Source organism: Aspergillus japonicus (genome assembly GCF_003184785.1).
Source record: "Aspergillus japonicus CBS 114.51 unplaced genomic scaffold BO86scaffold_35, whole genome shotgun sequence".
Taxonomy (NCBI): domain Eukaryota; kingdom Fungi; phylum Ascomycota; class Eurotiomycetes; order Eurotiales; family Aspergillaceae; genus Aspergillus; species Aspergillus japonicus.
This window is the reverse complement of record NW_020291672.1, coordinates 15,482-30,422: the sequence shown is the minus strand read 5'-3', so window position 1 is coordinate 30,422 and position 14,941 is coordinate 15,482. Positions and strand designations below refer to the sequence as shown.

At 57.1% G+C, this 14,941-nt stretch overlaps 6 protein-coding genes across 6 annotated transcripts; 4 read left to right on the top strand and 2 right to left on the bottom strand.

Moving 5' to 3' along the window:
* Positions 1-444: 444 nt before the first annotated feature.
* BO86DRAFT_457183 (uncharacterized protein) lies at positions 445-1,955 on the bottom strand (the record flags this gene model as incomplete). Its single annotated transcript, XM_025677213.1, has 2 exons — positions 1,099-1,955; positions 445-1,036 (listed from the first exon to the last, which is right to left on the bottom strand). The coding sequence occupies exons 1-2, from the start codon at positions 1,833-1,835 to the stop codon at positions 445-447; spliced, it is 1,329 nt and encodes a 442-aa protein (XP_025526224.1). The 5' UTR covers positions 1,836-1,955.
* Positions 1,956-2,433: 478 nt separating this feature from the next.
* Positions 2,434-3,435, bottom strand: BO86DRAFT_433349 (uncharacterized protein; the record flags this gene model as incomplete). Its single annotated transcript, XM_025675836.1, has 2 exons — positions 2,434-3,268; positions 3,347-3,435. 2 exons carry the CDS (start codon positions 3,433-3,435, stop codon positions 2,506-2,508), a joined length of 852 nt encoding a protein of 283 aa, XP_025526223.1. The 3' UTR covers positions 2,434-2,505.
* A 996-nt stretch (positions 3,436-4,431) lies between these two features.
* BO86DRAFT_341508 (alpha/beta hydrolase) lies at positions 4,432-5,500 on the top strand. Its single transcript, XM_025669082.1, has 2 exons — positions 4,432-4,624; positions 4,686-5,500. The coding sequence occupies exons 1-2, from the start codon at positions 4,473-4,475 to the stop codon at positions 5,431-5,433; spliced, it is 900 nt and encodes a 299-aa protein (XP_025526222.1). The 5' UTR covers positions 4,432-4,472; the 3' UTR covers positions 5,434-5,500.
* Positions 5,501-5,931: 431 nt separating this feature from the next.
* BO86DRAFT_127639 (uncharacterized protein) lies at positions 5,932-8,174 on the top strand. The gene is made up of 2 exons (XM_025666079.1): positions 5,932-6,786; positions 6,873-8,174. Exons 1-2 carry the CDS (start codon positions 6,052-6,054, stop codon positions 8,097-8,099), a joined length of 1,962 nt encoding a protein of 653 aa, XP_025526221.1. The 5' UTR covers positions 5,932-6,051; the 3' UTR covers positions 8,100-8,174.
* Positions 8,175-10,063: 1,889 nt separating this feature from the next.
* On the top strand, positions 10,064-12,097 carry mirB (MFS siderochrome iron transporter MirB; the record flags this gene model as incomplete). Its single annotated transcript, XM_025669081.1, has 4 exons — positions 10,064-10,359; positions 10,423-10,693; positions 10,761-11,103; positions 11,166-12,097. Exons 1-4 carry the CDS (start codon positions 10,091-10,093, stop codon positions 12,095-12,097), a joined length of 1,815 nt encoding a protein of 604 aa, XP_025526220.1. The 5' UTR covers positions 10,064-10,090.
* Positions 12,098-12,605: 508 nt separating this feature from the next.
* On the top strand, positions 12,606-14,940 carry BO86DRAFT_457179 (uncharacterized protein; the record flags this gene model as incomplete). The annotated part of the gene is made up of 3 exons (XM_025677212.1): positions 12,606-13,245; positions 13,355-13,912; positions 13,980-14,940. Exons 1-3 carry the CDS (start codon positions 12,701-12,703, stop codon positions 14,938-14,940), a joined length of 2,064 nt encoding a protein of 687 aa, XP_025526219.1. The 5' UTR covers positions 12,606-12,700.
* Position 14,941: the final 1 nt, after the last annotated feature.

Here is a 14,941-nt window from a genome sequence, read left to right as displayed (position 1 = left end):
TCTCTCTTCGCTCTCATTCTTCATTCTAACCAAGCGCTCGCATAATCTCAAAATCAGACTCATTTTGATGACTAGTGCGTAGAACCCATGCACTGACTTTGTGGCCTGATTACTCATCGAACAGCATAGCACAACTCCCGAGTTATGCTTTCCACTGCACGGCGGATGGACCCCACAAGGCTGTAGAGTAATCTGGCCCGCCGAAGGCAGGAAAGCATGATTAGGATTACATGTCGAATCGCCAAGGGGTACTTTTCACACACTGGCTGAAGAATCCAGTACAGAAGCCAGTCTGGCTGTCAGGACATAATCACTCTGAAATGAGGTGTCAAACAACGCACGCCGCGTCGTGCAATATCTACTGGGTAGGGTATCTCTGAGTCGCAATTGTACAGTACAGTAACTTTACAATCTCCGCCGGCCAAGCAGCAGCACACGTCAAGATCAACACCGATCCGCCCCCCACGCCCCCGTCACATTAACCCCGCCGATATTGCGGATGCCCATCAGCCCCAGCACCGCCTGGCCGCGACGGATCAAGTCGCCGCCCTGGCCGACGGCGTCTCTGCGCTGGATGCCGAGCCGCCGCAGCCGCTCGACCTCTTCCTCGGCCAGGATGTCTCCGCCCTTCCGCCCCTGCCACACCGCCTCGCGCACGACGGGCGCCCACGTCTCCGCCGCCGCCAGCTCATCCTGGTCCCCGGCGTACACCTTCCGCTGCCCCTCGGGGTGAGCCGGATCGGCGACCAGCTGGGACGAGAACCACTCCGACCGCACCACCTCGTAGCGCCGCTCCAACCACCAGATGACCGGCCACGTGACGATCCACAGCTGGAGGATGATGCACGCCCAGTACACGAACCCATGGTTGCGGAGCCGGTTGATCCAGTGCGGCGAGTAGACGGTGATCGTGCCGTTGGCGAGCGACGGGGCGACGTGCACGTGGCCCTGGTAGCCGGTGGAGCGGATGTGGGCGATGAGCTTCGTGCGCATGGGGGCGGCGTCGAAGCCGTGGAGGTTGCGACGGTAGGTGAATCTACACACATCCAGATGTCAGTATTCTCAGCATAGATCTTCGTCTAAGCGACATATACGTACGACTTCACTGGGGCTGGATCGTCGCAGAACCGCCGACACCACCCGCGTAGTCCCGGGGCATCCTCCCCCTGCGCATCCCCGGCCTCCAACCCCCCCATCAGCCGGTCCCCCTCCCCGAGTTCCGTGGTCCCATCGCCATCCTCTGGGAGCGCGATGCGCCCGCCCGTCTTGTTCCCGTGCCGCGCTCCGCGCGACGGCCAGCGTCCCCCGCGGTACGCTCTCTGGTGATCGTGGTCGCCGACGACGGTGGTGTAGGACCAGCGCCGGAGCGGGCCGGCGCCGCCGCCCCAGGCGAGGAGGGTGCGGGTCAGGTCGATGCGGAAGTTGAAGTCGCAGACGGTGCGGCGGGTCGAGTCGTTGCCGCGGCGCTCCTTCTCGTGGTGCTGGCCGCTGATGACCAGGCACGGGCGCGGCGGCAGACGGGTCTGCGTGTCGACGAGGCGGTACAGCGCCTCGGCGTCGGTGGCGAGGACCGGGTCCAGCGTGACGACCCCCGCGTGGCGCGTCTTCTCGCGGACGCTGTGGTACGGCTGGTGGCCGGGGATGGTGTAAGCTTCGTGGGGTGCGGAGAGCGGGTCGTCGCGGTAGGGTGTTGGTGTCTGGTCGGTTTCGTGGTATGCGGGGGGCAGGTCGTCTTCGGGGAGGGGGAGGGGATAGGGGATGGAGGATGAAGAGGAGGTGGTGGTGGTTGTGGTGAGGACTGGAGGGTCCGGGGGGAGGTCTTTGATCTGTCCCATGATGATGGTTGTGAGTGTTGTGTCTAGACGCAATAAAGTCGATCGAAGATTGGAAGGAGAAGGACGAGGAGGAGGAGAAGCGGACCGCGTTTGTTATTCAAGTAAGAGGGGAGATAAGCAGAGGGCACGGCAGAGAGCAACAGGCAGCGGTGGGGGCGGTGGATCGGGTGCCTGGAAGTTCCTGCCACTAAATCCACTCCGCCCCCACCGCCCCCATTGTATCTTTACATTTACAGGCGAACAAAGTAGGGAGAGGGACATGGAAATTCATTTGTTTCACTTCTGATATGTGATTTCTCTGGTTTAAATCTTTATTACTCTAAATAAAAACTAAGTAAGAAAGGCAAGAATACGTCAATATTGTGTTTTTCACGTAAGTGTTCGAATCACTTTTTGGCTTTGTCTCTGAGTTCTGCTTGTCTTGGGAGCATTTTGCTACCTTCAAATTACTGTACGTTAACAACGTGGATGAAGTATAAATCATATAGGGGTGACCCTGCTTACCTTATAAGAGTCTTTGGTAATGAACCAGAAAAACCTGTACCTGATGGTGTTTTATCTTTTGGTTTCATTTGCTTTTACACTTCTACTGATAAATCGAGCATCCATGAGCAGTTCCAGGCAGAATGAACAGTACAGTAAATACTTCTGTCCGAGACACTGGAAAACATCATCCAAAAGACACTAAATAGAACAAGAGAAAGCCCTCCTCGGCATCTGAGGCCTCTGATCCATCATGATCATCATCTTCATGATCATCATCATCATCAACATCATTATCATCAGTAGAATACTCATCCTCAATCATCAGGTTATACTCCTCAATCCGCTCCTGGAAGTCGAGCACCGACCACGGCACCAAGGCCTTGTGCGGTCCATCCGGCACATACCCCTCGTCTTGCGACTCCTTCACGCGGGCAGCCGTCTCTCGGGCCACGAACCACATCCAGAAATCGTCGAGCGAGGCCATATACTCGCGCTGCAGCTGCGGCAGGAGTACCACGTCGCCGACGCTGTACGCCACGGCCTCGGGGGTCAAGGGCCGCTGGGTCAAGCCCAGATCGTGGTTCTCGGCCGCCGCGCCCTCGGACCGGAACTTCCTCATCATCTGCCATTTGTTCTCCAGCCACCGATTCTTCTCCTCCGCCGAGAGGCCGAGCTGCGTGCTGTCCGAGACGCAGGCCCGAAGCCCCCGGAGCCAGCCGCCGCCGGACCACCGGCGGAACCCGAGCTCCATGATCTGCACGTCTTCGACGCCCTCCAGAACAACGTTGTACAGGACTTTAAGGGCGTCGGAGTCGTTGCGCACGTCAAAGAACACTTTTGTGCGGGTGGGCGATTCGAAGATTGTCTTGAGGGTGGTGGCGTTGTCGGCGGCCGGGGTGGAGAAGGCTGTTTCGCCGAGGGTGTGCACGTCGACGAGATAGGTCTGACTCGGCTATATGAGGTGGATTGTAACTAGTGTGATCGTGCCGTGGCGGCAGAGGTCCTTGCCTTCGAGATCGACGTACAAGTGCTCTGTGGGTTTGACGAGGAGATCGTCCATCAGCTTGGAGACCGCCTCGGGGGTGTCGACGATGGTCACGGGAGGGGAATCCATGTCGTGTGCCTGTGCCCACCACTTTCGAGTAACCTGTTAATTCGATATTTTCACGGGGGGCAGTACCTTGGTTGGACCACGCTCAGGCTAGAGGTCAATGGCTTGTTGCTAGGAGGGAGTATTGATATTAGGATTGACTCGAATATCTTGGGCGTCTTATAGCACTCTTACAAAGTCTCAATGCCATGGCTGTGTCGTGAATGAACCATAAATTGCCTGGGAGGAGTCTTCCTTCCACCAAAAATCGCTTTGTTGCAAAGCGAATGCTCCATTAACTCATAGTCACTAGCAGAGGATTGCCTGTTAAGCTGACAAAGACTTCCCAGCCCTTACAAAGGGACCTCCGTCTCGGAAGAAAGGTGGGAATTTGTTTCTTTGTGGATGAGCATTAACACATGTTACCTTCAACGATAGTAGGAACCAACTTTTGCAAACTGGTCGTTAATCGAGGTGGGGCGGCTGAGGAGCCACAATGCGAAGAAGAGCTCACTCAAATGTGGGTCTATACGGGGGTTTGACAATTTTTCCATGCAACCGGGAATTCCAAGTTCCAGTCCAGCAGGAGCAATCGCCTGAGATCTGGGATGATTTTGATATACTGAGAATCCTTCCATCTGTGATTCCATGGCGCCTTGAAAGAATGCACGGGATTCAATCCGTGGTGTTCGCGTGGCCACGTTACTGGAAAAAGCCAAGACGCAATGCTTTGACCCAGTATTCTTTTCATCTGTCCAATCAAAGAGAAAATTCCCGGGTGGCGATTTGTGATAATGCCAGTTCAACCGATCCTCAACAGCAGCAGCGATTATAGTAGCGGTCATGGATGCAGATCTAATCTGATCTGTTAATCTTATCCATAGAAAGTGTCTCAGATGGTGCCAAGGTTCTGTCGGGACCGGATCGTCCGCTGTGTGGTACGTACGATCCGATTCGCGGAGGGATCCGGATCACCTTTAAACAAGAGCATGCCCTCAACTACAGTAAGTACATCCTAACCTTACGGCTTCGGCAACAATCTCCCCCTTCCACCCGTCACAATGACTCTCGAAATCACACCAATCACACTCCCCAATTCAAAGCAATTCTACCTCGAGAATGCACAAGGAGAAAAACACCTCATCCAGATCTCCTGGCCTCTGCACTGGACAGACGCGCAGCCCCCGACAGACAGCGGCCCGCTCCCAATCCTGTAACCAACCCGGGAGACCCCCACACCCACACTCTTCTTGCATGGCTACTAACGCAACCAGATACATCGTCGACGGCAACGCCCTCTTCCTGACCGCGACCGAGGCCGCCTGGCGCCGCGCCGTCATGTCCGACTTCCAAGGCGGCGGGGTCATCGTCGCGATCGGCTACCCGCTGACGGGGCAGGTGTACGACTTCCACCGCCGCAGCCGGGACCTGACGCCGCCGACCGACCCGGCCGTCCCCGGCCACGGCGGAGCGGACGCGTTCCTGACCTTCCTCACCGACACCGTCCGCCCCGCCGTGCATGCCGCATTCCCGCGTCTCACGTGCGCGCGCGAAGCCCTCTACGGCCACTCCTACGGCGGGCTGTTCGCGCTGCATGCGCTGTTTACGCGGCACGAAGCGTTCGAGTGCTATCTGGCTAGTAGTCCGTCGATATGGTGGAATGGGCGGTGGATTCTGGAGGAAGCTAGGGGGTTTGTGGAGAAGGCGAAGGCGAAGGAGCGTCCCTTGGATGGGGAGCGGGGGCCGCGGCCGGCACTGATGATGTTTGTGGGGTCGTTGGAGCAGAATCCCGCGCGGCGGAGGGGTGAGTCCGACGATGAATATGAGGAGCGCAGGCGGATGGCGGCGGATTGGAGGATGCGGGATAATGCGTTCGAGCTCGCGGAGCTGCTTCGCGAGTGTCCCGCGGTGCTGACGGTGCCGGTCCGGGAGTACGAGGGCGAGGAGCATACGAGTGTCATGGCTTGCTCGCTGAATCGGGGCTTGACGGCGTTTTTTGAGGGGTGGCCGTTCGAGCGGTAGTGCTGTATTGTGGACCATGTTGCGCCTGCGTGGGAGAATGCCGATGGATGCTTCGGGGTTGACTGTCCGGTTGGGACTAGTGGTTGTGGGTGGGGCGGGGAGACCAGCTCGGTGATAAGGACTATTAGCGAGGCTGTGTCTGAATGTCAATCCTAAACTCAAGGTTGTTTACCCGTGTGATTTACATTCCGGTTGGCTTGTTCTTTTCTTTTGGGGGGGATGTATGGGGTGGGTCATTGCCAAGGATTTCCGCATCCCAAACGAGAAACAAGACGACGAGGCCATACAGGTGTACTTTCCTATCTACAACAACACCAGACTCTAAACATGTCTGTGCCCGCGAATGCGTCACGAGAGTGGGTGGCCGTCGTGGTTTGAGGACGACGACGCATACGCAAGCAACAGGGCTTTTCGGGCCCCGTGATTGGTCCAACACTGGCTCCCCACCGGACAAGTGGGGCGCATCGCTCGCATCGTGTCCATGATGCATCAATGCTTTTCCCTCCAGAAAAACACTTGAGGCGCGCCATAGCCGGGTTTTCTTTACTTTGCAAGAATGAAATGTGAAGAGAAGATCTCGTCTCTCATGTCGTACCGACATCAACCAACAAATTCACCATGGTTCGCCCTCTGATCTGGGGATGCATGGGAGCATGGCTTGCAACGGTGGCTAGCGGAGATTTTGTCTCGACCAACTACCGCAGATACAACGAGGGCGCGCTGGGTCACCGGCCGCACCTGGAGTTTCACTCGAGCAGCGAGTACGCTCCCGTGCTGCAGGTCAACGTCTGGGACGCCGAGAACATCTCCGACACGGGCTCGCACATCTTCCTCCGCCACGATGGCAACGACTCCTCGCCGCTCGCCTCGCCGCTCATCCTCGACAGCCACGATCTCAGCGCGGTGTATTTGAACCGCTCGTTCAAGAATGTGTTCGGCACCCGGGTGCAGGAGAACCACGGCAAGAGGTACCTGACCTTCTGGGGCGGGGAGAAGGGCGACGGCATCGGCGACGGCTACGGCCTGGCGTTCGACGAGACCTACCGCCTGGCCTACAAGATCTCGGCCCAAAACCTCCAGGTCCACAGCGACCTCCACGAGTTTGCCTTCACCGGCAACGGCACGGCGCTGGTCACCGGGGTCGACAAGATCCGCGCGCGGCGGTCCAATCTGCAGGACGGCTGGGGCACGCCTGAGCGGTTCGAGGTGCTGGATGCCGTTTTCCAGGAGATCGACCTCGAGACCAACGAGGTGCTTTTCGACTGGCGGGCCCTGGATCACATCAATCCGATGGAGTCGTTCGAGCCCAGGGGGAGCGGGTGGGATGCGTACCATCTCAACAGTATTCAGAAGGTGAGGCCCGACCATAGTCACCGGGGACGGAACGTAGCCCTACAACCTCACACAACCCAACTAACCCAGACAACCACGCGGGACAGACGCAAGCTGGCAACTACCTCATCTCGATCCGCCACATGCACGCCATCTACCTGATCTCGGGCACGACCGGCTCAATCCTGTGGTCCCTAGGCGGCCCGCGCAACAACTTCATCGAACTCCCGCCGGCCGCGGGCGTAGACGAATCCACCGCCCAACCCATCTTAACCATGGGCTGGCAGCATCACGCGCGCTTCGTGCCGGGCACAAACGAAACCCAACTGACCTTCTTCGACAACCACGTGAAAGTCACCTCGCACGGGACGTGCGACACCGACTGCTCGCGGGGCCTGCACATCGCCATCAACACCACCGCCTCCCCGCCGACCGTGCAACTCCTCAACGAGTTCCGGCACCCGTCGCGCCTCCAGGCCCAGAGCCAGGGCAGCGTGCAGCCGCTGGCCCCACAGCCGGACGACCTCGGCAACGTCTTCATCGGCTGGGGCCGGTGTCCCTCGTTCACGGAGCACACGGCCTCCGGCGCGACGGTGCTGGACGTCCAGTTCTCGCCCTGGCACAGCCCGGAGATCCCGGACGCGCTGGACAATTACCGCGCCTACAAGGTAGATTGGTCCGCCACGCCGTGGTGGGATCCGGCGATTGCCCCGCGGAGGGATTCGCAGGGAAGATTGGTCGTCTACGTCAGCTGGAACGGGGCCACCGAGGTGAAGACGTGGGTGGTGCGCGGCGCCGCCTGGGATCTGGCCGCGGCGGACCGCAAGGGCCAGATTCTGGCCACCTCGCGGCGGACCGGGTTCGAGACCAAGTTGGTCGTGGGGAACACGGAGTGGCGGTATCTGTGGGCGGAGGCGGTTGATGATCGCGGGAATATGTTGGCGGCGACGGAGATTGTCGACTTGAACACGACGGAGTTGACCGTTGCTATGGATATGTACGATGAGTCGGGGACCGCGGAGCTCTTCGATCCGCCGCGCCCCGAGAAGAGAAGATCAGATCCGGGGCTGTCGAAGGTCGTGGTGGCTTTGCTGGCCACCGGCGTGGGTTTGTTCGTTTTGGGGGCCCTCGCGGCGGCGGTCGTCTGGTGGCGGCGGTGCAGAGACTATCAGAGTCTGGAAGCGGCGGATTTTGATCTGGACTTGGGGCCGGAACACGAGTACAGTAGTGATAGGGAGGGTGAGGAGGGCAGCGATGCCGGCGGGGAGGGTAAGGAGTTGCAGTCGCCGGGGTTGGATGATGACAGTCGTGCGCTTCTTCCCAAGGGAGGTTGACACTGGAGATGTACCGTCTCCAACACAGCATCTATGTTAAGCCTTCGTTAGCCTGTTTTTGTGTGATCTCCAGCCCTGCATGCCCTGAATAATGAATTAAGTTTCTTGATCAGATGCGCATCTTGTTGATGTAAAGGCGATTTTGGGCATCTAGGCTCGATATTCCATGTAGATGCTCGACAAACTAATATTGGGTGGCAGAGGCCGGCTGTCGCAATTTGATGGTAGTGTAGGTCTTTTTGGTGATTCGGAATTGCTCGGGGAGTGGATCGAGCTGCTAGTCGAAGACATTATACCAGAAAGATTAGATGGGATTGCATTGACAGATGTTACTAACAACCCTGAGGATTTGCTCTGAGTCAGGCAAGGGCAAACATAAGTTACCACGGACGCTACGCAGGATCTCCATGAACATGCCATCTGACCGTCCAGAAGCCAAGGAGCAATTCTCAACATTTATGAGATTGCTAAGAGGAAAAAGACCAAGGTCCGGTTACGGCGGCCGGCGGCCGCGTGGTATAACATGACATGACAATACAAGCCTGTACTGTACAGCCTGTGGCGTGGAGCCTTCCCGATCAACTGATCTAATCTGATCCGAGCGCCCCCTCCTCCTCTCAATCAATCAATCAATCAATCAATCAATCAATCAATCAATCAATCAATCAATCAATCAATTGATCCGGGCTTGATTGCGCCACGGGAACTCTTTCTCAACTCAACTCAAAATTCAGATCTCTTTACTTGCCCCTTGATCACGGAGAAGCTGACACGAAGGTAAGTACATGTAAGTCTCCAGGTATCAACCGTAAAACGAGCAGCGAAGATTAACTCCCTAAATCCGAAATCTTGCCGTTTGATGAAAAACTTTGCGTTGCTAGGGCACTTGGATTTGGCGGCAATTCAAGGTCAGCGCGGGAGGCGCCTTAATCGGGAAACTGCGCTCATCCGTGGACCCGCTCCAGCATAGTGGAGATTCAAATTGAGATACTATATTGGCTGAAGTGGACAGGGTCTAAGATCCCTTTTTTTTCTCTCGCGTATTGTATGGGCCTCGGACCCCTCATTGACACCATGGTAGCACCTGCTTCTGGACTTGGCCAAGCCCATTGTCTCATTCCTGTTTGAGCCATCTGTCCGCAGTCAGTGATCATGTTCTTATGTTAAACTTGTAGACTTTTCGTTAATCGGCTGCTGTTTCCGTCTTCTGTCGAGGGATGCGAACTAGAGTTATTTTCGGCCATTTGGACGGAAGCGCTGTGAGTGAGTGCCATTGGGTTAAAGATGATACCAAGGATAAGAGGACAACTGCCGTCTTGGCCAGAAGGGCAGGCTTTGCCGCTGTGATCGTGCCACTGCTGCGATGAACCGCTCTCTCGCTTCATGTTGCCTCCCGAGGAGGTCCCTTTCTTCGCAAGACCGTGAGCCTCGGGCAACCCAACAAGAGCAGGGTCATTAAACGCCATTATTCGCTGCTGATGCTACTAGCTTTAACCAGCAAGAGCTGTCTTGTTGAACATAGTTAGCGTAGTATAAGAGGCAAGGTGTTCTCCCGGAATCTCTAGTCACAACGTAGCCGAGAGGTTCGTCCAACACTACTGATGTAGTGGTGTAAAGGTATCATCCGATATCGTTGGGCTAACCCCTCCAATCTGTGTAAACCTGTCGCTTGCTCCTGCGACTAGGGTAATTTTGAACCCTAATCAGCCGTATCAGGCTGTAATACAAGCCAAGTGGCTCTGAAGGAATGTAACCATGGTCATGTGATTCCTTATCAATCAATACTCTTTCTCAGTTGGGAATAGTCTCCAGTGCTCGCCTCTGCATGAGTCGTTTAGCCCTTGTCGCAGTCTCTGGCGAAGTCTTCGCTCGGGATCGATTGTGCCACTGCGGCTTAGTTAAATACTTCACGCATCCCTCCGTGGGCACCATTCTGCTGACCCTTACTGCGCGCGACCTCGACCCGGACATTCCTGGCCTGTCACTTTACAATGACCTTTTTGAATAAGTTTCAGCAGATTCGGAGTGGAACAAGGGCCGCACAAGTTGAGGATTCAGTCGCTGATGAAGATCGCATTGCGACAATCCAGACGAACATCGTGCACAGCAAAGATGCTGGGCCCAGCCATCCCGGTGCAACGACCGATGATCCCATCAAAGATGTAGAGAAGCCAAGCGAGGAGGCACAGTTTGGTGTCCAGAAGATCGAAGCTGTGACAATGGCTTGGTCGAAGGCATCTTTGGCTACGGTGCTGATTCTGTACGCGTTTATTCAACGGATTCCGTCGCGAACCATCAGGTCTGCTAACACAATGCCTTGCAGCATCTGGCTCTTGACGCTTGTCAACGGCTTTAAATCCACCTTTGTCAGCACTCTGAACCCCTTCATCACGAGCTCCTTTCAGGCTCACTCACTTTTGACTGTCATTACGATTGTTGCAGGATCCATCACCTCTGCGATCTACATTCCGATGGCCAAGATGCTGGATGTCTGGGGACGCGCGGAAAGCTTCCTACTCATGATGGCTCTGTGCATCCTCGGGTTGGTTCTCATGGCTGCCTCGCATAACCTTGCCACCTATTGTGCTGCTGAGGTAAGACGGTCTGATCACCCAGTGCACCATGAATGCAGAGTGTTTAACAGATAGATCGTGTTTCCAGGTGTTCTATACGATCGGCTTCGGAGGACTAAGCTACACATGGGACGTTCTCGCGGCAGATGTGACAAATCTCAGAAATCGAGGATTGGCGTTCGCCTTCACCTCCTCCCCGGGTATAATCACTGCTTTCGCGGGATCCAAAGCCGGAGCGGGTTTCTACGCCAATGTCAGCTGGCGGTGGGGTGTGGGTTGCTGGGCCATTGTCTTTCCATGTGTTGCGCTGCCACTGTATGCTGTCCTCGCGTGGAACTTGCGCAAGGCTCGCAAGGAGCAAATTGTGGTACGTGAGAAGAGCAACCGGACCTATTCCGAAACGATCTGGTGGTGCATCACAGAGTTCGATTGTAAGTCCTCATGCTTCTATCCTAGCATCTGCCTGCTTCCATCCCTGCTAATCCACACACAGTGCCCGGAGTGTTCCTACTCGCCGCCGGTGTCGTCATCTTCCTCCTCCCCTTCACCCTGGCTACTACGGCACCGAACGGCTGGAAGACAGGCTACATCATCGCAATGATTGTGGTGGGCTTCGTGCTCCTGGTATTCTTCTTCCTCTACCAGATCTGCTGGGCGCCCGTGCCCTTCCTGAAGAACCGCTTCCTGCTCGACCGCACCGTCCTCGGCGCCGTGCTCCTGGACATGACCTACCAGGTCTCGTACTACTGCTACGCGAGCTATTTCTCCTCATTCTTGATGGTCGTCTACAACTTGGACGTGGCCACGGCCGGCTACGTGACCAACACTTTCAGCGTGGTCTCATTCGTGTTTCTGTTCATCGCCGGCTACCTGATCCGGCTGACGGGCCGCTTCAAGTGGATCCTGTGGTTCTGCGTGCCCCTCTACATCTTCGCCATGGGTCTGATGATCCACTTCCGCCAGCCGAACGGATACATCGGGTACATCGTCATGTGCGAGATCTTCTTCTCCGTGTCAGGCGGCATCTTCATCCTGTGTGTGCAGCTGGCCGTGCTCGGGGTCGTCGACCATCAGCACGTCGCCGCCGTGCTGGCCTTCCTGTACGTGGCCGGCGGGATCGGCGGGTCGATCGGCAGTGCCATCTCCGGCGCCATCTGGACCAATACATTTGAGACGGCCCTGAGGCGGTATCTCCCGGCGTCGGCGCAGTCGAATTTGTTGACCATTTACGAGAGTCTGCCGGCGCAGCTGGCTTATCCGGTGGGGAGCGAGGAGCGACTGGGCATCCAGAAGGCGTACGGGTATGCGCAGACGAGAATGCTGGCGGCGGCTACCGCGTTCATGGTCTTGGGGTTCGTCTGGGTGGGCATGATGAGGAATATTAATGTCAAGAACATGACGCAGACCAAGGGGAATGTTCTTTAGAAAGAGAATGGCATCTCCTAGCAAGGATGTGAGGGCCATTCGGTCACGTCACATTTATATATGTCTGTCCCATCGTATTCATGCAAGGGCACTGTTTGGCAGTTGTTCCTTCCCTGGGATATCGTGATGAGTGTAGCATTCTCGAGTCGCTTAGAGAGATGAGAAGCTGGATAACTTACGGAGGAACTGTGCTGTCTATTTGTGGTGGATTGACTGCAATTTGGTCGGTGGGTTGGATGGCAGGCAAGGCTGTGAGATGCAGCTGCTAGCCCTAATCGGAAGGGAGTTGAGAACTAGAGCCAGCGCAAAGAATGTCATAGGCGGGATGTGGCCCCTCACCAGCTTGGCAGTCGTATTCTGCTGCCACGTTCATTGTCATTCGCTACTCGTATCGTTTTCAAGCAGGATATTCCCCGCTAGTAGACTAAGTTGACAAGGTATCATCCCGCCAGAGGCTCAAATCTGCCTCGATCCCGCCACAGCCACACTGCCTGTCAGCCTTTCCCATCACCGCCAGCCCAGCTTTTCATATGAAGCTACAGAGTACCTAGCCATAGCACGTTCCACCCTCGACATGCAGCACCGTAAACCCCTCCCCATACTATGGACGGAGCCAGCGCTGTGCTCGCCTTCGCCCAGTTGGGCCTCAGCCTCGCGACCACCCTGAACACCTACATCGCCGACGTGCGTCACGGCCGCGATGACATCGCCAACCTCGCCAACGAGATCGAGGCCACCGTCTCGCACGCCCAGGAGCTTGACCGCATCATCCAGGAGAACAAAACCACAGCTCGCTGGAGCGCCCACGGGCTGTTTTTGGCCAAGAAGTGTCTTCAGGATTGCCAGGATGTGATCCAGCGGCTATCGAGGCTGCTCCGCCGCTCGGGAGGTGGGGGCACGATGCCCGCGGCGGCGGCCGGGGGTAGATCCGTTCTCCCTGGCACAACCACCACCACCACCACCACGTCGGCGAGCGACACAACGAGCGACAGTCGGACGCTGGTCTCGCGCACGGAAATCGATGTGTCACTTTTTGGCCGCCTCTCTTGGCCGTTGTTCAAGCCCCAGCTGCAGTTTCTGAAGCAGGAGCTCCAGAAGATTAAGATCGAGATGCTGCTGGCGCTGAGTACTTACCAGGCTAGTTCCACGTGGGTTGTTCCTGATTTGCTGTCTATTGTTTTTCTTCCTTCTCTTTTCGAGACCACTCAAACAGGTTACTGTTTGCAAAGCTGCGTATTAACTCTCATCCGACTGCAGGTCGAAAGAGGAAGACCGGAAGGCGATCGTCGAGCGCATCATCGCGCTGTGGCGGTCGCGCACCGTCGCGCGCCGCGAGCTCGTTCTCTGTGGGCGTAGACTTGAGCGCGTGAACCGCCCTGGATACGGGAATGATCCTAGACAGAATGGGCGGTTCACTACCTATATTCGCGAGGAACGGAATGAGGAACCCGCGCACGATATGCCAGGGACTAGAGGCATCTCGCCAGACGACCCCGACCGCGCGTATGCTCGTCACCGCGGCCGGCGTCCGACGCGAGATGTGCCTGAGGATTTTGAGAAAGAGCGACCGTACATGCCTGGCGATGAGCTCTATCGAGAAGCTACGTTTGATATCCCTGGCGATGTCAGCACCGAGCGATATGGGCCGCCATACGCTCCGGACCCCGAGGACTCGGGGAAGAAAAACCCACTGAAGCAAGCCATCGACTATGCCCTAAAGTTTGCGCTGGCACCGGAGGATGATTCTCCAGCTGCGCAGCAAAGAATCTCGTCGCTATGGAGCAGATACAAAGGAGACCCAGTGGCATTGAGACAGTATGTGACAACCACAACTGATACATGATGATAAAACCCAGCTACTTACCTACCTCTGGATTCACAGACTCCTAAGAATGGTCAACACCGTCCCATCGTCGCAACCCACCCCTAAAATCCCACTCATCCTGCAAGACCCCACCGCCGCAGACGGCCTCGCCTTCACCTGGTCCCTCCTCATCACCAAGAACCCGGTCTCCTACACCGTCCACCCAGTCGACTACCCCCTCCCGCAGCTCATGAAGCGCCTCGCTCGCGAAGAGCAAAAATCAGCCCCATCCGGAACCCTGCCCCTCGACGCGTACGCAACCCTAACAACCCTGCCCTCGGGATACCAGAGCATGATCAGCAACTGGCTCATCCCCAACCCCTCCGCGCGCCACCACTGGATGCTTCTCGTCCTGGACCCGGTGTACCCACCACCCGCAAAGGACACCAGAACCTGGCGTCAGCGTCTCAAACTCTCCCGCCCAGGTCCACCGCAAGACCACCCCCGCGAACCGGCAAGTGTGCTCGCCGTCTTCAAACGCTGCACGCAAGCGGATCCTCGCGGCGGCAGCTCCCGCGCGGAGTTCAGCGCCTCGACCAAAAGATTGCTGGGCTCAGTCACCCCAGCCGTAGCGGGGGCACTGATCGCGGCACTGCGGGAACGCGCTCGGGACCGTCGGGGAGCCCGATCGCCTGCTTCCCGCAGCCCTTCGCGGCCGCGGTCCAGATCTCGGTCGCGAGTCTACGAGCGTGGGCCGTACCCGATGGACGGCGACGGTCCGGGTGCCCGGCCGCGATACCGGTACAGGCCGCGCGAGCGCAGCTATGAGCGTGAGGCGCGGCCTATGCGCGCCGAGGACCCTCGGGCGGGCCCGGTGCCCGAGCCGCGGGTATACGCTGAGGAGGTGACGGATGATTCAGAGGGAGAGGTGAGTGGGGACGAAGGGGGGACAAAGGCCGAGTTGGCGGATCGGATTATGACGCGGTATACGGGGCATTTGGTGGCGCGGGATGGGAGGAAGGAGGATGGGGGAGGATGAG